The sequence below is a fragment of the Ischnura elegans genome, chromosome 8, assembly GCF_921293095.1.
Source record: "Ischnura elegans chromosome 8, ioIscEleg1.1, whole genome shotgun sequence".
Classification (NCBI taxonomy): Eukaryota; Metazoa; Arthropoda; class Insecta; order Odonata; family Coenagrionidae; genus Ischnura; species Ischnura elegans.
In genome coordinates this window covers 114,288,302-114,309,795 of record NC_060253.1, presented here as the reverse complement: position 1 = coordinate 114,309,795, position 21,494 = coordinate 114,288,302, and the positions used below count along the sequence as shown (strand labels likewise).

General features: G+C 39.4%; 1 protein-coding gene across 1 annotated transcript in view; it reads left to right on the top strand.

Annotated features, from left to right (window-relative positions):
• LOC124163583 (NKAP family protein CG6066-like) overlaps positions 1-21,494 on the top strand; it is a 47,309-nt gene that overhangs the window by 24,496 nt on the left and 1,319 nt on the right. Inside the window, exon 4 of the mRNA XM_046540576.1 lies at positions 7,567-7,882. Coding sequence (XP_046396532.1) covers positions 7,567-7,882 — 316 coding nt within the window. The remainder of the gene's footprint in view (positions 1-7,566; positions 7,883-21,494) is intronic.

Sequence of the window (21,494 nt, the reverse complement as noted above, 5' to 3'; positions counted from 1 at the left end):
ATGTGGAGTCACCTATGAGCAGGGGCGGATCCAGGATTTTTTTCTGGGTGGGGCACAAGCAAGGCCGTATCCAGGATTTTGTTCTGGGTGGGGCACAAGGATACCTCGTAATACAAAACGAACGCAATGATAATGGGACCGTATTAATAATCATGCATATTTTTGAGGGTCTGGGGGGGGCACGTGCCCCCCCCCCTGGATCCGCCTATGCCTATGAGCCCAAAAAGTATCTAACAATGATATTCAGCAATTGCTATTATGCTTTTATCAGATTGAAATGTTAGTAATTTGCATGTAATTAAAAAAAACGAGACCAAACACGACGTATTTTAAGCAAGGAAATAGATGGAAAAATACGATGGTGATTTTTGGCGAAACGCGATATCCTTGTAACTGAGCTTCTCGGCAGTTAATTCAGCATTTTGTTCCGAAAACATGATATGAGGTTGTTATCAATTATCAATTTACGAGCTATACTATAAGTCTCACTTGTCAGAGTTACTGACGAAGGGATATCTTCTCAGGATTTTTGTTTCTCCCTACTAACAATCCGAATTCATCTGCTCATCTGGCGCTACGATAGTTAGAAAAGAATGGGTATCTTTAAGGTAAAAAATTTCATGGCGCAGTCATATGGTCACGCTTCGCCCTCTGCAGTATGCTCTGCGTACCCCCGTATGCGATAGCATCAGTTCCGAACTTCACCTCGTACGAGTGGTTCCCTACTTTCCAGGGTGGCTGGACTTCAAACCACCGAGTGTTTTCCATGTGGGTTTAATAAAGTCAGGTTTCATTTTCACTAGTTTAATTTTATTCATCTTTGGACCATGGCCCCTCCGAAGAAACTATTGAGAACTTTAAGAGATGGACTGAAAATAATTGAACATGAAGAAAAGAACCTGGGCTAGATGCGCGTGAATATTACAGAGCGCCTTGGGTTGTCCGCTAGCACATGACGGTAGGGGTGGGGGTAGAGTGAGCTACCTGGAGAAAACAAGTAGAGATATGAAGGCAAAGATCCAGGTGGGCGTGCCACTGACGATTAATGGAACATTGTTCACGCTTTACACACTACCTCAATTATATTAAAAATATATTCATTAGACAGGAACAATTCAAGTAATAGACTATTTTTGGCCTTCGTCATCCATCTCACAACCAGTCACTGTGCCGGCTAATGTGGTTGTTTTAGGCAGTGTAAATGCCGAGTGGAGAGCAAACATTTTTTTAGTGAGGTGGCGTTTTCCTTCAGAATTTTGAAAGAGATATGGGTAGAATCAACAATATGACCTATGTGTCTTGATAAAGTACTACTATTCCTGTTATTATCTAAAATATTGTTTGAAACCTTTAATGAATACCTTAATTACTCGCCAAAATCCTGCATTTCCTGGGACATAGGCAACCTAGGAAAAAAATAAAGCATTGATCGTTTTTCCGCATTTATTTTATTATCGTATCGTTATTAGGAAAAAAAATTTTCCCCTAGTGGAGTTCCAAAAAAGGAGGGTAGTCTTAGAATCGTGTTCGTCTTAGATTTGTGCTAATACGGTGTATGAAATTGTTTTTCGATTTATTATGTTCTATAAACAATTTTCATAAAATATTTTCCGTTAAATAAGAAAGAATCACTTTATTATATTCTATAAACAATTTAAATGAAATATTTTCTGTTAAATAAGAAAGATTGGGGTGGGGGAAATTCGGTTACTGTGCAGTAATAACAACGTGCGCAAAAAACAATCTCTCGGCGAGGAATTAAAAAAGGACCTCGGGTGTCCGGACGGAAGAAGGTGCGAAGGGTATTCGGCGTCCAGGCAAGAGCGCGGTTGGGCTAGTCCTTTAGTCGGCCCTGAATTTTGCAAACGATAGATCACGTCATAACAGATATCTCTTTTCATTGCGGCGTTAACATTCACGGCGTTTGTCGCGTACGTTAATTTTCTGTTGATATACGGCCAGTGATTTTCTTATTGTTGGCTTATTAACGGACTGTGAATTTAGCAAATTTGAGACCGTGAAAACCTGAAAAAAACCGTGAAAACCTGAAAAATAACTGTGAAAACCTGGAAAAAGCCGTGAATTTCATTATTCAGGTAGAGTGGGAACCCTGATTGCACACACTATCCTGAGTTGGGATATATTTATCCCTCAGGGCCAAGAGTAAAAAATGGTATACCCTATCATTCCCATCCTTACCATATGCAACATTATCCTCAAGACTTGGTTTTTCAAAATTTTCTAAGAAGACAACATTTCTATCTTTGATTACTTTGGAGGGATTTGCTGTATCAATTAATCTGTACTTTTTTTTACTGTCTTTTAGTCTTGGCATCCCATTTACACCTTCCAATCAGGAACATGATCATATGTGGGATACCCAAAAATCCGTAAATTTTTCTAAGATGACAACTTCCAAACCCATAATTCCTGTGGCATCTTACCTTGCAGAGCTGTGTGTGGCACACGATTTTTAATGTAAGCTGCTGTGTTGCAAGCCTCCACCCAATACCCTTCTGTGGACCTGAATCAAATAACATACATTGAGCCATTTTACATATTTAAATACATAGTTCAGCCACACCACTCTTTCTGTTCAGGTGTGTATGGAGTGATGGATTAATGCTCAAATCCATGCAGTTTTAAGAAGGAATCAAACCATGAATTAATTAACTCAGGGCCATTGTCTAACCTTACAATCTTTATCTTAGAGTCGGTTCTATTTTCTGCTCAAGCTTTCTACTCACAGAATTTATCAAATGTTTCCATATTCATGGTGAAACAAAAACACAGTACTATTCCACAAAATTTATTTATTTAAATTTAAAAAAATAGCAAAATATTCTCCTGGAATAATCATCTACTAGCACGTACATAAATGTATCACCAGCAATCAAGACATTACTCTTTGGACCACAAAGATCTATGTGGCCTGAAACTTTGTCGGCACGAATAGCTTGACCAGAGGGAAATGGGAATCTGTGATAATCCAAGCAAACAAGGGACAACTTGGTTGTTTAGTTTTGAATCACTATACTCAAGCTCTATGCCCTTCAGTCAATTTCAAGGCAGGTTCACTCAACACATGCCCTAACCTCCTATGCCTTTTTGTCAAACTTTCTGTCACCTGCTTTGGCTTTGCCTCCCTCTGCTTCGGCGACTTGCTGCGGTGCACTCTCTCTAATTCTTCTTGAGGCATCAGCATCCGTGCCCAGCAGCGTGACTGCGTAGGTCCACAGCTTTTCCCCAATTCAAACCAGCTGCGTGCTGAACTTCCAGTTTGCATAATCATATTTGTCCTTCAGTTTTTACACCATAGTGGCTAATTCTGAACTATTTCTCTACATTTTGGTACTGAATATGATTTACAATCACAGGAGCTAAAACTCAATCTCTAACAAATTTAAATAACTCTCAAATACCCGTGTCTCTAAATATTCCATTTTTCTACTCAACATCCTTAACAACATCCTTACGTCCTGGACCCATAACCTGTTGAGTTATGTAATTTATGGAAGACAGGATGGATGGTAGGAATACATATCAATAGATGTAAAACCCACATTGTTCTCTCACAGGTTTTATTCGCACCGTTAATGACCGACAACAAAAAAGTACAAAGAAAATCACTCTGGTGCTGCAGACAGACAAAACAAAAACCAGGGAGCACATTGTTCATACATTAAAGGTGGCAGATTAAATTCACAATGGAAAATGTTAATGTTACTGAATCTGCTATTTCACTTCCTATTCTAATCCCATATTTTCACATGCTTCAAATGGTTCTGATGATACTGCCAGTGTTTCCTCAGGCAGTTCATGCATTTCAGAATCACCATCCCCTCAAATTCTTGCATGCAATACAAACCTCCTCCCAGAAAAAGAAAGTCAACCGTGTACTCCCAGTGCTCAACCCTCTCTGTAGAGCAACTGGGAGAGGGAACAACTGCAATGGCCGTGACGTGGGGACCTCGTCGCAGGTACAAACAAAACACTGTGTTGTTATGCTGGAACGGGAAGATTCTCAGCAGTGACCAACCCCAACAGCCTCTCCACTGGAAAAACCCTTCACAATCACTCGGAACCTTTTCGAGGATTTGGGGCCTCGCTAAGTCTGCTTCCATTGAGTAATCATATGCACAATCACTCACACACATTCAACCAACACTTTCTCCGTGGGCTATACTCCGGGAGAATTGCTCTAACTCGATCGATGGAAATGCCGCCTGGACGGGAGAAGCGTACCGGTTTCGGAATCCAAGATTCCCCTCTCAACGCGACTGAGGATTTGAGCTTCACTTCAACATAAAGTTGAGTGATGCAGAAACTATAGACAGTGCTGGAATATGTAGGTGGTGGTGGGGGGCCTGTGGGGAGGCCGGTGGATGAGGAGAGGGGAAGTTGAGATGGAACGTAAGGCGTGGGGAGAAAGGGGGAAGTTAATGGTTGGAGGTGGGAGGGGGAAGGTTAACTTTTGATGGAAGGGTGGGGGGGATGTGACGTAAGGATGACGGAGTGGAAAATTACTGCGAGCGTAATGCTTTTTACCCTATGAGTGCACAATACACAATGATATATCGTCGTTTGCAGAATGCACCACAAGTGCCAATGGTGATATATCGTCGTGTATTATGAAGCCTGTTAAAACAATGTTTTTTCATTCAATTAATATATTATAATTTTCATAATTGGTTTCCAGAATGGTTTCTTTTTTACGACATTGCATCTTAATTTGAATTGTTAATTGCAATGATCAACATATTTGTAAATTTGTATTACCATATGAGGGATGGAAATTTCCGAGCCCCTTTTTTGGGTCTTACAAAACAGCTTCTTGGTGTTGTACTCCATAAGTCATATTGTTTGGTCGCCTAAAATCAATTGACTTTCATCTAATATTCCCTGCTTTGTATTTCTATGTGATGATAGCCACAGTTCTGATGAACTTGGAAGTTGAATTGGAAGCTGTAATCGTTCTCCTGAATTTGTTGAAGTTCAGGACAATTGTGATTTACCCCAGGCTCCAAATTTTGAATTCTTGGAAACTCCTGGGCCCAAACGTCTACCCCCACCAAACTCTCCTCCAATTGTGTACTTCAACCTCTTCTTTACCGTCACATGAAGCTTATGAAGGAGACCAACAGGTATGCTAAACAGTTTTTGGCTTCACATAATGGACTCTCACCAAATTCGAGAATGCAGAAATGGCGTCCAGTCACAGTGGAGGAAATGAGGGCTTTTATTGAGGTGTACATATATGGGAATGGGATGGTATCACGAGAAGAACATCCATTTTTTCCTTCTGTTCCACTAATTCTCGTTCCATCCCTTGGTTTGGAAAGATGTTTTCCAGGATTAGGTTCCAACTGATTTTGAAATTTTTCCATTTGACAGACAATACCAAGAGTTAGTGAATTAACCAAGAGTTAGTGAATTTTGTTAGACAATACAAAACTTTTTCCACCTGGTCATAAGCTGTAAGATCCCTGTGCTAAATTCCATCCCATAGTTGATCATGCTAACTATGTATTTTACCCCTCATCAGTACCTAAGTATAGATGAGTCATTAGTAGGCACTCAAAATAACTCCCAGCAAGCACCACCATAAATGGGGAATAAAATTCTGAATGCCATGCGATTCTGTGGTGAATATTTGTGTGGCATTTTATTGTTATAAAGGGGCAAAAAACAAAGAATATGGCAAATAAATCAAATAAAAGTAGTAGTGAACAATTTATTGAATGCTGGGAACTATTTTATGAAAGGGTATCATTGATTGTTTGAAGCGTAACTTCCTGAACCATCCCCCCTCCACCTGCCATGTCCTCCCTAAGGGAGCCTCCTCCCCCTAACTTCTTTCAAACCGTATGACCAAGTTCTCTCCCCCTCCGTCTCCTGTGTTGACCAATCCGTCCAACCTAGTTACCTTCCTCCCCCCCCCCTCCTAGCCTCGTATAGAAGGATGTGGTGGACCTCTGTAGAAGTACATGGGTGGTATTGATATGTACTTCGGATATGCTATATGATTATGTATTTAGATGAGAGAAGATCATTGAAATGCTGGAAGAAAGTAGTTTTCAATGTAGTTTCTAGAATGTTACTAAATGCATATTTTATCTATAAATAAAGCAATCCTGGAAAGGAAATTTCAAGATTGCAGTTTATGTCAGCATTGAGGGTGAATGGTTATTCAGAAAGAATAATCCGAATCTGTCAACTGCCTGTACAGTGTCGACAGGAATATACGGGATGAGGGAATTGCCAGGGTGGAGGGAAAAAAATTGTGTTTAATGCAGTAGGAAAGATGGCAGCCCTCTCCATCGATCTAGAACAGTTTGTGTCAAATGTGGAAAAGGCCTTCATGGACTGTGTTTATCATCATATTTGTGAATAATATTGCATTCATTCATTTGATTTTGAAGTAAGTTTGAAATTTCGCCATTTTTCTTTGAATATGAACCTACATACCTACGTACGTTTAATAACTAATAGTGTAATTTTAATATTTTTTGCATTAATAGGCTCATATGTTTGTCGTTATTAGTCAGATACCTGTTTCATAAAGTTTTCACATGTTTTAGTCTCATGGCTCAGAAATTATTCATCTTATCATTTTCTTTATCTCCTCTGAATTTTATGCAACTGACATTACAAAAATAATAAATATTTGCTGAAAATTTGTGCAATTTTATTTGCAAGTATGTGACTATTTTATAGAAAAATTATATTTCATATTTATTATTGTTTTGTTTGTGCAAAGAGGATTTTATGTTTAGTTTTTTGGGTCAAAAGTGAAAAATTAAATTATTCAATCTCGTCAAATTAAAAATAAACTACAACAATAGCATTTCTGGAAAAAAACGGCAAATATTTTTTAACTTTGATTTATAAGAAAAAATTTTCTACCAAATACAAAAGGAACTATGCAAAAACTTAATTATATGCTATAAATAAGCATATAATTAAGTTTTGAATTATGGCGTACAAAGTTAACAAAATACCCATGGCACTATAGGAGTACCCACAAAAGACCGGTTAAAAAGGTGAAGTACTGAAAGGGTTAAAACAAAATGGTTCTTGGGTAGGACAGACAGCCATTGCAGTGCAACGGCGCATGCGAAGAGAGGATCGGAACTCTTTCCATTCCCTCTTAAGGGACGCTGCATTCACTGAAGTGTGAATAAAAAATTTTGGATCCAGGTCCGATGCCTTCAGTGAATTTGGATCCAAAGTATTTGGTGAAGGATATTTGCATATCCTTCTGTGAATATTTGCAGCAATATCAGTGGTATAAAATAAAGGTTTCTGCAAACTGATCAGTCACTCAGAAAGTAGGTACACCAATCCATCCAGAATATATTTTGCAATAAATGCTATCCCAGGATGAGGAAACAAAAAAAAAGTAGATAAGCTATTGTCTAATCTCTTACAACAGACGTTTGGGCATCAACAGGCACCGATGACCACATGAGTTTGACAATTCGTTTTATGGATTCATGTCGTGGTTATCATCATGTATGCTTCAAATATGTCCCAATTGTAATCTTTTGTATTCTTCAATTGTAGTTGTACCTGCTGCTCAAGCAAGTGTGGAGTCTGGAGATGACGTGCGTTTGCCTGATGGGTGGCGAGCCAAAAGCTCTGAACAAGGGGATACAGATGAGAGTGAGGAGGATGAAGAGGACGTTGTGGGACCCGTGCAAAAGACGCAAGTGTCCTTGACTCCAAGAGAGTATGGCAAAGCTCTTCTGCCGGGAGAAGGTGCAGCCATGGCTGCGTATGTTGCGGAGGGCAAGCGAATCCCCAGGAGGGGTGAAATTGGCCTCACCTCTGATCAGATAGCATCGTTTGAATGTGTGGGATACGTCATGAGTGGAAGCAGGTGCGTCTCTTCCTGTACATGTAACCATTTTATATTCGTCTCAATGCAGTGGGTTTACCTTTGACTCACTCTTCATTCTGCCACTTCAGCCGAATTCCAATATGTATACGTAAACCACTTACTGTATGCCATGCCACAAAATTTATGGATTACAATGGTGATCTGTGTATAGCCGAGTGTCTCAGTTTATTTAAGCATTGTTTAGAGGATCATTGCGTCTGAAGAAAGGTTGAATTAATTCGGCAGTGGAATGGAGGATGAAATGTGTCAAGGAGGAGCTTTACTTACGATGCAGTATGTTACGTTGCATATGTTATTAATGAAGTCAAATACAGAGACTATCTCCACTTAAATTTTGTAATACTATTTTCAATAATCAGCTGTATATGAGCACAAGCAAATGTATTAAATTCAACCAAAACATCATGTCTCTAGTAAAAAATTTTGGAAGTTCATGGTTAATGCAGGAGTCAAAAATAAGGAGATAATTTTTCTGTTGAAGGATTTTAAACATTAGGGGATGATGATTAAAAACCATTTTAGCCTATTAGTGTAACTTGGATTGATGAAATAATATCTTAAGAATGAATTATATGTTCTCAGATTTGGCCCATGTCTGCCATGTTTCTTTATTAAGATTCTCTATTAAAGCTCCTTCGTGTGCCTTCAGGTATACCAGGCACACTACATCTTGTTTTGGTCATGAAGTTTACCCAAAGTAAAAAAACATGACTTGTAGAAATTAGGAAAATTTAAGTACACTTAGCATACCCCAAGGTGGATTGGAATTCAGCTATGACCTCTCTAGACAAGCTTCCAATGCAGTCTCCAGCGGTGGCGTAACTAGGTATGCGCTTTGGGGGGTGGGATGGCGTGGCGACCTCCCCCTAAGACAACAGGGGTTCCAGGAAAATTTTTGAAAAACGACATGCCTGGAAATACAACTTACCTCATTTTGGCGCTTCAAATTAAACTTTAAGCAGATGCTGTCAAAACTAGACAATAGTTTTACATTATTTTTTTATTTTTCTGAGGCTTTTGGGGGGGGGGATCTATCCCCTCATCCCCCCCCCCCCCATAGTTACGCCACTGGCCTCCAGGGCCGTCACATGTAAATGTGGAAAAAGCCTCATTGTATTGGCATTGGTCACGCTATGTCTCATCCATGGTATCAGACAAAATTTATTACATTTATCAATATAAATCCCAAGCTGTCTCCTGGTGGAGTGCTTGTGTTTTTGATGCAGAAACATAAAGTAATGCGATGCCTTACCAAAGTGTGGAGTTTCCAAGTTTCTTTTTTTGTCATTCAGTAGATGATATTACTGAAGGAGTGATAATATTTGGATTAACCCATGTGAAGATTTCGTAAGGATCGATGCTTCTTTTTCTTTGCTGAACACCACTTCAGAGCTGAATTTCCTCCTTTGTTTTGGATCAGTTATGGTCACAGTGACGGGGAAGGGGCATAGAGTATTCCACGTGTTGTTCTTTATGGATATAATATGTTCCTCAAATCATCCAGTGAAATCATGGCTATCATCTCTTGTTGTGCCACAGTTAGTCAATGATTTTTTATAGTTTTGTATGCATATATTTAGTGTGCGACTAAGTTCCTGCTGTTTGTCAATAGATGGCTGTAGCAGTGGTTGCAGGTTGATTTTGACTTATCAGAAATGCCATGAACCAAGCTTAGACAGTTGGTAAACAAACAGCTTAAACTGTAAATAAAGGACAATAGTGAATGGTGAATTTGTATTGGCGACATATCCTTATTGTTGATTGAAAATGTCTTAAATTTGTGCCAAGTAACCGTTATTTGCAGGAGGTGTTGATTTTCTTCTTTCATTCAAAGAAAAAAGCGGTTGAAGCGCAGTGAGAGTTCCAAAAGGTTTTTGGAGATGCTGCTCTAAGTTAAACAACATGCCATGATTGTTTTTGTTATTCAAAGATGAATATGATTTCAATGTTGAAAACTGTTCACGTGAAGGAAGACGAAAAACCTTCGAAGACGATGAAATGGAGGCATTTTTTCCCAGAAATTGCAGCCGAAAATGTGGGAGCGTCTCTTACACAAACTTCTTATCTTCCCCCTCCCCTTCACTAGTCGCAAGCCCAAGAGGAACTGAGTGGCCTTGGTTTTCAGCGTGAGTCAGTCATCTGAAACCCTAGGTCAAAAACAAGTGGCTGACTGGGGAGTTTCTCCCTAAGTGACGAATTTTTAAAATGCTCCTGTTTGCTTTTCTCACTTGTAAGCATTGCGGCATTAGGTCGGTACCTCAGAGGTGCACATGGAAAAGATCGCACATGATTTTTCGCTCTGGAGGACATGCTATATTTACTGCTACGAGTGGGCATTCTGCGGCATTTATACTGCATATAGTAATCACTTATCAAATGTAGAGAAACGTGCAGTGTTGAAGGACATACCCGGTGAATAGTCAACATCTGTCTTGCCGAGTAAATTCCATTACGCTAAGGGCCTGATTTTTCAGAAATCATCTTCAGACTATGAGGATTATTGCGATTGAAAATAATATTGGTGTCAAAACCTGCTGTTGAAAAAATTCAAACGATTGCGTACATTGTTGGACTAAATGGCGGATAGAAGAAATCGGAAATGCTTATAAGTGAAGAGTGCTGAAGGAGAGGTAGAAGGGTAGGAGCGCGCTACCTCCGTCTTTCAAGCAACGAGGCTGAGGGTGAAGGAGAAAGGGAAGAACACATCTGATCTTGCATGTGATATTGTTGCCTTCAAAGCGAAGGGGCGAAGACGCAGGAATGTGATGTATGCAGTTTGAGTTGCCTGAAGTTTCCAGTCCGTCTTGGATTGTTTGAATGCGCTCATGCTATGTTTGTTTCTCCCTAAATTGTGCTGTTTGGACTATTTTGAATATTAGTAGCCTTGTTTGCAGTTTAATGAAAGGATAGTAATGGTGAAAATAGATACTAAACCCGTAGCTACTGTAGTGATACAGGTTTACATGCCTACGTCAGATTATGAAGATGAAGAGGTAGAAGATGTGTACCAAGATATAGCGGAAGTTATCAAGTAGGTAAGAGGGGAAGAAAATCTTATCATTTTAGGTGACTGGAACGCCGTCGTCGGCGAAGGTCAAGATTGAATAATAACTGGGAAATATGGGTTAGGTAACCGAAATGAAAGAGGAGAAAGGCTACTTGAATTCTGCATGGAGCACAGACTAGTGGTTACCAACACTTTATTCAAAAATCCCCTGCGAAGAAGATACACGTGGAAGATGCCAGGAGACCTTAGAAGATTCCAAATCGACTACATTCTAGTGAAACAAAGATTCAGGAACCAGGTGAAGGACTGCAAAAGTTATCCAGGGGCAGATGTCGATAGTGACCATAATTTAGTTATGATGAAATGCCACCTTAAATTTAAAAAGTTGAAGAAAGCCGTGAAAAACATATGGCAGGTTGAAAAATTGAGGGAGGTTCAGCATCAACTGGCTTTTAAAGAGGCTGTAGAAAATAAAATAGGAGAGGATACGACCAACAAACCAATGGAAGAGAGCTGGAAAACCATTAGAAGTGGGCTGCAGGCAGCAGCTGAGGAAGTTCTTGGTAAAAGAAGAGTCGTTATGAAAAAACCATGGATCACGCAGGAAGTATTAGATCTCATTGAAGAAAGAAGAAAATACAAGGCTGCCAAAACAGAGGAAGGACAGAATCGTTACAAGAGAATAAGGAATGAAATATGTCGTAAAGCGCGGAAGGCTAGAGAAATGTGGATGAAAAGTATTTGTGAAGACGTGCAAAACAATCTCAAGCACGGAAAAGTAGAGGCCGCCTATAGGATAGTGAGGAACCACTTTAAGGAAAGGGGCGTAAGATGTAATACCCTTAGGGACAAAAACGGAGAACTAATGATTGAAAACGAAGAAAAAGGGAAGAGATGGAAGGAATATCTGGAAGATTTGTACAACGGAAGCAGCCTCAGAACGAATGCTATCGAAAACGAGAGGGAAGTGGATGCCGATGACATGGGAGCCCCAATTTTAAGATCGGAATTTGATGCGGCTGTAAGAGACCTCAGGATAAATAAAGCGTCTGACATTGATGACATTCCTGCAGAACTAATTAAAAATTCAGGAGAGAAGACGTTGAACCAGCTATACAAAATCATTAGTGAAATGTATTCGACAGGTGAGATACCAGAGGACTTTGAGAGGAACATTATAATCCCTATCCCTAAGAAGAAAAGAGCGGAGAACTGCGAAGATTTTAGGACCATTAGCCTGACTACACATGCGTCGAAGATACTGACAAGGATCATCTATAGAAGAATAGAACGAAAAGCAGAAGAGTACTTGGATGAGGACCAATTTGGATTCAGAAAACACAAAGGCACAAGAGAAGCAATATTGGCCCTAAGACTGCTCATAGAGAAGAGAATGGAAAAGAACAAGCCAACGTTCATTGCGTTTGTGGACTTAGAGAAAGCATTTGACAACGTGGATTGGAGCACAATGCTCGGAATCCTAAAGGAAATCGGGGTTCTTTATAATGACAGAAGAATCATCCACAGTTTATACAAAAACCAAGTAGCGGTGATAAAATCAGGGCCCAGCTGTGAAGAAGCAAGAATTAGGAAAGGAGTGCGACAAGGCTGTACATTGTCACCCTTAATTTTCAACGTTTACATTGAGAAAGCCATTAATGAAATCAAAGAAAATGCATTGGGAGTGAATATTCATGGAGAAAAAATTAGCATGCTAAGATTTGCCGATGACATAGCCGTTATAGCAGAAACAGAGACGGATTTGAAAAATATTCTAGTTAATATGGGTAGGGTAATGGGTAGATATCAACTGAAAATAAGCACAAAGAAAACCAAGATCTTAGTATGCAGCAGAAGAGAAGAAGTCAAGACTAACATTAAAATAGGGAAGCAAAAACTGATAAGAGGTTGATGAATTCTGTTATTTGGGAAGCAAGATAACTAGTGACGGGAGAAGTAAGAAAGAAATTATCAGCAGAATAGCCCAGGCGAAGAGAGCATTCCACCAAAAGAGAGACCTGCTTACAGCAGGAAACTTAAGTATGGAAGTAAAGAAACAATTTATAAGATCCTACATCTGGAGTATGCTCCTATACGGAAGTGAGGCATGGACAATGACCGTAGCGGAGAAAGCAAGGATAGAGGCCATTGAAATGTGGTGCTACAGAAGAATGATGAAAATCAAATGGATCGACAGAGTTAGTAACAAAGAAGTCCCAAGAAGAGTAGGAGAGAAGAGAAGCCTCATGAAAACCTTAATAAGAAGACGGAACAACCTTATAGGCCACATCCTGAGACATGATGGCCTGATGAAGACAATCGTCGAAGGACAAGTGGAAGGTAAGAATGGAAAAGGAAGACCTCGAACAAAATATATGGAACAAGTGAAGAGAGATGTGAAAGAGAAGAAATACGTAGGTGTGAAAAGATTAGCTGAAAGGAGAATAAAGTGGAGAGCTGCGTCAAACCAATCCTAGGATTGTTGACCAATGATGATGATGATGATGAGTAGCCTTGTTGTAACTACAAATCTTTGTGTCAATAAATTAGAGCAAAAAAAAATTAAATGCTGTCAGATATGCGTCGCGTTAGGTCTCATTCTTTTTTGAACCTCGTGCGTGTCATAGAATCATACAGTTGCTGAAAGCTATCGAGATATCTTCGAGCTCAGTAGGTGACTCAACTAGCATTTTGCCTCCAGGAACTGGGAGAATTGAACCTGGTAGACCGAAAAAGGTCAGTTGATGAGACGGGATAGGGATGAAACACATTTCCATTGTTCCCGTTTAACTTGATATTTTCCTTTGAGGCAAGTTGTGGCGTCTTGGAAAGGAAAAAAAAGGCAGAGGCATTGGCTGATGGAGGGCCGAGTGTGGTTCCGTGAAATCTATGACATGGTTATCATCCTACAGCACTGAGATTCCCCTGATTGTTGTTCAATCTCTTGGGAAGGTTCATGCTATGTCGTGTCATGTTTTGTGTTTGCCCGTCGTGTTTTGCCTTAAAATTTTCCACGGCTGCAGTTCTATTGCAATACTCCTGCAAGAGCTTTTAAACAAATTTGATCGTGAGTAGGACAAGCATCGTAGAACAACGGCGTATGCGAAGAGAGGGTCGGAACTCTTTCTATTCCCTCTTATGGGACGTTGCATTCACGAAAGCATTGATTTAAAATTTCGGATTCAGATTCAATTTCTTTGATGAATTTGGATCCGGAGTAAAAGGTGAAGGGATATATATATTTATCCGTGGATATTTGGATGAGATGTATCTGATCCGACCATTCCTAGTAAGCATCATAAGGTTAAGACTACAAGTGAATATCTACATTACTCCGAGCACCATACATATTTTGTAAATTTAGCTGAAAGAATGCTGTGTAAAATTTTAGCATTGAAATAGGAAATTTTGATTACTGTCGAAAGTCCACACATACGTGTGCAATTTTGCAGTGCCTGCTTCATGAATTGACCCAACTTCTTAGCATTGTAATTAACCAATAAGATGAGCTCGAGGTTTAAGTATTGGTTTACATTTGGCTAAAGAAATACCTCAACCAAGGTGCCTAATAAACCATTCATTAGTATGCCAACAAACGGCAGGAGAAGCTTTTAGCTAAGAGCCATTTGCAGAAATCCAAAAGATATGTCAAACAAAACAGTGGCATTCATCTGTGAAGATCATTCCAACATTCCAAGTACTGAAATATACGCAAATCATGAAATAATCCATCCAACTCAAAATAGGGTTGCGTCTCTTACATGTGTTCGGCTCTTACACACACTTATACAGTAATAACCTATGATAAAAGCACATTATTGGACAGGGATAAAATACATTGCTTTTTTGCAAATCCAAACACCATGAACTTGAACATCCATCAGTTTAAGGATATTGATGTAGTAGATGGAGTATGACAACTTAATTGCCTCCTAACTGAAATAAATCGAAAAAATCAGCTTAAGAACATTCAGGTTAATTTTAGTCGCCTATATTCAGCGGAAGCCTGGTTTTGCGAGTCTGGCATTTTACGAGAATCGAATTTTAGCAAGTGATTGTCTTTGTACCTAACGGACTATGTTTTACATGTAAAATAAATCGGATTTAACGAGTTCAAAAAGTTCCTTCCACAGTGTTCGTTCAGTATTACGACAGATATTTCTTGAGGGTGATGCACCGCTGAGCAAGCCTTAATTATTGTGATTTGCATTATCTGCTCATTAAACTAAAAATGTAAGATGTGTGTCAGATCTACAAGACCTAAAGCCAGTTATGTCCAAGCATTTATGTGATTTATGGCTTTGAGTGTGCTCGTACGAGTTCATTTTACGTTCTTCCTCTGTTAGGCCCTGTTATCAGTGGGAGGGGAATGGGAGGAAGATATGACAGTGGGAGAGGGAGTTAGTTCCGCCCTCATCCTCTTTGGCTGGCTTTGTCATTATTATAATATAACAGGCTACATCTTAAGCATGGCAACTTACATATGTAGTAGTGAAACCCCCTCCATCTTTTCCAGTGTTATGTATTATTTTTTTTTTCCTCTTCTATTCTTGACCTTGTTTAATACATTTAATAATATTACTTGGAGTTTTAGGTCAATGTAAAACAAGTTATAGCCAACGTCTTGATTTATTTAAAATCAACCTCAGGGCTATGAAAGAGAAAACATGAACAATTTAAAATACAAAGATGACAACGATATGCTATATTTTTACATAAAAATGTTACGATCGCGTTTTTTATGCAGTAATATAATTTAAAGTATACATATATACACACACATATATATATATATATGTGTGTGTTCCACTGTATATATATATATATATATATACAGTGGAACCTCGTTAAAGCGAGTACGGGCTATAGCGACACCTCCGCCATAACGAGACATAGCCGATGCACCGTCAATTGACCCTATAATAAGAATGTTAAAAAATTCGTTTTTACGAGACCCTTTTGGGGTTGGCTCTCGCCATAGCGAGGGTTTCACCACCGGAAGACTTTCATCAAGACTCCTTAACCTCTGTAATTGCTAGGGATCTGTTAGAAATGAAGTTAATGGAGTGCTCAGTCTCAAATTTATGTGGTAAACTGTCGTTCGATAAATAAGTAGTTAATTTTGGTGAAAATATTGTGGCATTAGCATTTGCGAATGCTTCATCTTCCTTTGTTCCTCGGGCGGCAGAAAGCAGTCGGCAGCATACCCGCGCGTCCATGAGTTGAATGAATAGAAAGCATTTGATGGCAGACACCATGGCCAAAAAAACACCAAACACGTCTAAGCGAGAAAATAAAAATAAAGGAGTACAGTGGAACTTGGTTAGTACGTTCCTCCTTAGTACGTTTTCCTCCTTAGTACGACGATTTCTCTCGGTCCCGGTACCATCGGAACAAAATACAGGCAAAAGTATTTGGTTAGTACGTTTGAAAAAATTGCGCTTTCCTGGTTATTACGCTCAATTGCTAGCCGTGACGCAACCCGCAATTCGTTCTCCAGTATCTTCTTAAGGGTCGTAATTCATGATATAATTTGTTATTATTAGCCATTGACATTCTTGCATTCATTCTACATATCTTTCTTCGACCGTGATTAATGCAAATGCATTTCTCAATTCTTATGACGTGATGATTTTATCAGGAATGTCTGACTATGCAAAACTGCAGCCAATGAGAAGCCCCAATTTTCCCCGCCCTGAGCTCCTCACCCTCTGTTGCCTCTGGAGTGCCCACTGCGCACAAATTTCACGAGTGGGCAATTGTTGCTATTGCACGAGTTATCATGATGAGGAAATGAGTCTTATCCAATTCCCACTTTATCTAAAGCAGTACTGCACGACGTCAATGCTACCGAGTACGTGCGTATTTGACTACTGCTGCGGGAGCAGACGATGTTCTGGATCTCCACGCGAAGCTTAGCTTAAAAATACTCGATCTCGGCACGAAAGCAGACGGCATTAAACAAATTTTTAAAGTAAATTTCAACTGTATAAAATCTTCTTGTAATTACGTCGTAATCTAATAATCTTGCGTGTTATTATTCGATATATCGATCGATATAACAATCGATATGGCTTTATTCCAGAAGCGAATGTGTACGGCTGTTGCCGTTATTTAAAGTTAATATAATTTTGTCCAATTTTTATGATGTTTAAAAACAACCCGTTGACATACTCAGGGTTGTTGTTATATTCTCCGAGTATGCTGTGACAAAAAATAAATGACTTAGCTTTACTTGTCCTCTTTCTGTAAATACATATAGGATAAATCACGGGAGAAAGACGCCGTTTTCATGTAATTGTCTTCGTAAAATCTATGAAACATTGTGATTTTTATTCACATGGTATTGTTTTTCAAATTAGTGCCCATTTTCTTTATTTTAAGGGTGAAAAGAGTTCAGGAAGGCAATCCTATGAGAACTACCGATAGTAATTGTAATTATGACGACTTTTCCACAGATTGCAATTACCCTGACAGCTATTTTTTACTTTCCTCGTTAGCACGTTTTCCTGGTTAGTACGTTCATTTTTTGTGGTCCCTTCAGAAACGTACTAAACAAGTTCCACTGTAATATGAGAGTGTCAAAATTAATTTATCTTCCTATTCGCTCTGCAAAATTAAAAAAAACAAAAGCGCCCAAGGAATACAGATGATGAAGAGTTATAAGGAGCTTTGTTCGGGTGGTTTTGCCCACTCAAATCCGCGGGAACTTCTGAGAAAGGGGCTACGCCTAAGCCTAAAGCGGAGTATTTCAGGCATAGATTGCGAATTTTAAGAGTGCGGAAGGTTGATTATACTAATGCGAAGCACCAAAGCGTTATCTCCCCTCATAATTGCTGTTGATGCCTGCGGTGTAAACCCGAAGTCGTGGAAGAAAGGACTCTGATCATAATTATCTTTAGAAGCATTCCCCGCGTCATACAACATAGACGAAACGGAACTTTTTTACATACAACTCCCCGACAAAACCCTTGCAGTATGAGGTATTTCTTGCAATGATGCCTCTAAAGGTAGGTAGTGTGCCTTAGCGATGATGTAGGATGTACGAAGCAATGATACTCAGCGTGAATTGTCCGGATGGACGTATTTATTCTCCGTTGCGGATTTACAAGGGTGAACTATTCGCGTCAGTGGTCGGAGTCGTACTGGTGCTCTCTTTTGTCACATGGGTAGCCGAGCATTCCCTGGTGGCCGCTGGAAGAACTCACAGAACAACTAACTCTCGTTTGCAGTGCCGTGGTAAACTCGGTGCATTATTTCAAATATGTCGCGAGCGTAACACTCAAAAAGAAACTTTTTTTCAACAACGGCAATTTTAATCACATCATTTTTCAAGCTTAGCAAACTTTTTACCGTAGATGATGAAGATATTACATTATCTGATAGAAAATGTCTTCCAAGGCAGGAACGTTATTCAACCTTCCACCGTTTTCGCCTGTAGAAACAAATGTAATGCGTTATTTCACTTCACTGCCGCTTAACGAACAGAAACAATAAACATACACCAATAGAAACATTTGAGGCATTAAATAACCACGATACTGTTTTATCAGTAAATTTTTGAATTTTCAGTGGAAAATACCAAAATAATAGAATGATCACGTAAATGAACTAATTAAGTGCATAGAAAAATGGCTTCGTCAGTTGTGCATTGGCATAATGATTGACGAAACAATGCTTTGCATGATTTTTATTCAGTGCCGCGCTTATAAATTGTTTGAATAGTTAGTCGTTGTTTGAGTAAAGAAATTTAGTGATGCAAAAAAACATCGCCTTTCGTCTGGATTTATGCTTACGTTTATCGGATAGATGTTTATCTGTCGCCGCACCACTCCTGTTCTTGTATATCTGTCCGCAACAGATATATTGGCTATTATTTGCTCCACCTCCGGTAAAGCGACAATTCGCTATAGCGAGTGTTTATTAGTGCACCGTGGGGTGTCGTTATATCGAGGTTGCACTGTATATAAGAACAGAATAGAATGCACAAAAAATTTTGACATACCTCTTAACTTTGTACATATTTATTGATGTTGTGTTACTAAGGTATTGCCACACCTAGTTACCATTAATTTTAATTATTAAATGTGTTATGTATGGAAATTGAAAGTGCAACATTGTCATAGTTAGATTGACTTTTGACTTATGGAAAGCTGAGCAATGTTACCTGTTGTTGCATGCTATCTGGCTATGTATATTTCGATATTCCATTTCTTCATAAGAATGTAGTTTGATCAAGAAATCGTCAGCTATTGCCATGTAGGAAAATCACAGTTACTACCAAGATGGTAAAATAGCAATCAACCATAAGCTAGCGAGCGAGGACTCAGCACAACTGAGTAAACAACTGTAAAGAAATTTGTGAAAGCAAAGTTTCGCTTACTAATCATGGTGAATCTTCATTATCTCTTCTTCATACTCTCCAAAATTCTGTATGATTCAAAGCTTCACATTATATCAGCAAAAATGTGCCATGCAATCCCTTAAATTTGTTTATACAAATGGTTTAACTTTGATGAGGGTTACCGCCAAGGTACTATGCGAGCACAATCAAAAAGTGCTATTTCCTTCACCAGATCCTATGAATCTCTTGGCAATAATTAAAAGCCCCTATGTACAGACTCCTATGTCAAAAATTATATTCCGCTCCGAATTTTGCGACGCAGCACGTTCGTCCTTGCTAATCCGTTCCCATGTGGGGCTTTTATCGTAGGTATGTATACTTCCCAGGATTATTTTTTTCGGAGGAACTGCAGATTTTGTACATTCAATGAAATATTTATATCATCGCAATCGCTCTCCAGAAAACCCTCAGACTACAGTCCGGGTGGCGAGAGTTATCCCATGACAGCCAAAAAGGAGGGGCGGAGAACCCTTGTGCAGTGCACGGAGTGCAGCCAATCATTTCCCCCAAAATTAAACAGGGCTTCTACTGTAATAAGACGAGTGTGAATAATTCAAACCTAAATCATTTGAGCATGTACTTTATAATGAAAATTTTAAAAATATCATCAATAACCGAACATAGATTTTGGCATAGCAAGTGATACCAATTGCATCCAAATTTCCAATCAAACATAGTGAATAATTCATTATTTGTGGAGTATTTGACAATGTTAGTTGCCTATCCGCACGCATAATTGTTTGGACGAAAAATGCTAAAAAAATCAACAGCATCATTATTCTATTGAATTGACATGAGTCTGCTGGTCTACAAAAATCCTGACTCTCAGCTCATGGAGTGGAAGGTGATCAATTAAAGTTTATCCTACACATTGGCATGCCAAGTGTTTAAAGGTTAATTATATCATTTATATTGTTAATGAAATGGGCTCGTTCACCAACTATTGTTTATTGTGGATAGTGATAGTTTGAAAAATATAGAGGCACGTATTTTTCTGTTTTTTCATCAGTCCTCAGTGATGAAATAGTGCAACTCCTTTTACCCCGAGGTGATGATGTGATAAGGCTATGCCTAACAAAGGTCACTACTTCTCAGCATGGTATGTTATTTGGAGGAGGAGACCTGCAGAAAAGGTCATTTGCAGCGTAAGGAAAGATGGAGAGAAACCCAACGTTGCATAAGCCTGTTCTTAAAGAATGGCACCAAGGGGACCGCAGCTTAACGTCCCATCTGACGGGCAGAGTGCTGCACTTGAAAGTGCCCTCCACATTGCACTTGAATAGGCATCAGAAAAATCTCTGTCACTGCCAGTACTAGAACCTGGACCAGCAGACTTTCTATCCACCGCAACAGTTCGATTGATCACTTGCTTCTCAGCTACTCTTGGCCTTTGTGCATGGCACTCACACCCCTTTTATACTCAAGTGGGTCATTCCATGTCAGTTCATCCAGGCCTCACACCCACCGACTCAGATTTTGATGAAACTTGGCAATCTTCATCGCAGATCTCACAAAACTGATACATACCCCCACCCTCGGCCCATGCCTCTTGATGTCTTTTGTTCTCTCTCCAAGGAAGGAAAATATCAAGTTACATGAGAACAATGGAAACGTTACTCATTCCTCCTCCGTCCACCGACTGACTTCTTTAGTCTACCTACTCCGAATACTCCCCATTTCTAGAGGCAACTGATATATGTGAGTCAGGTGTGGGACCCAAAGGTCTCTAACGATAGCTTTTGGCAAGTGGATGACATGCATGAGATTCAAAAAAGAATGAGACCAAACACGGTGTTCATGTTTTTAATATCTAATTCATTGACACAAAACTTCCTTGTTACAACAGGGTTTCACCAATACTCAAAACTGTCCAAAAAGCACTATTGTCAAAGAAGCTAGCATTGCATGTGCACACTCACGAAAGACGAGACAAACTGGAAACTCTAACTGCTTGTATCACATAGCTCACTTGGTTTCGCCTTGAAGCCTACGATGTCACAGAATACCAAGATCGGATGTGTTGTCCCCTTGGCTCCCTCGTGCGTAGCCTTGTTTCTTGAAAGATGGAGGGAGTGTGTGTGTTCCTTCTCCTCTACTTTTCCTTCACGTTCACGCATCTGCTGCCCAATCCCTCACTGAGTGGTCGTCTCGTTCTGTTAAAGTTCACCACAGTTGACGTC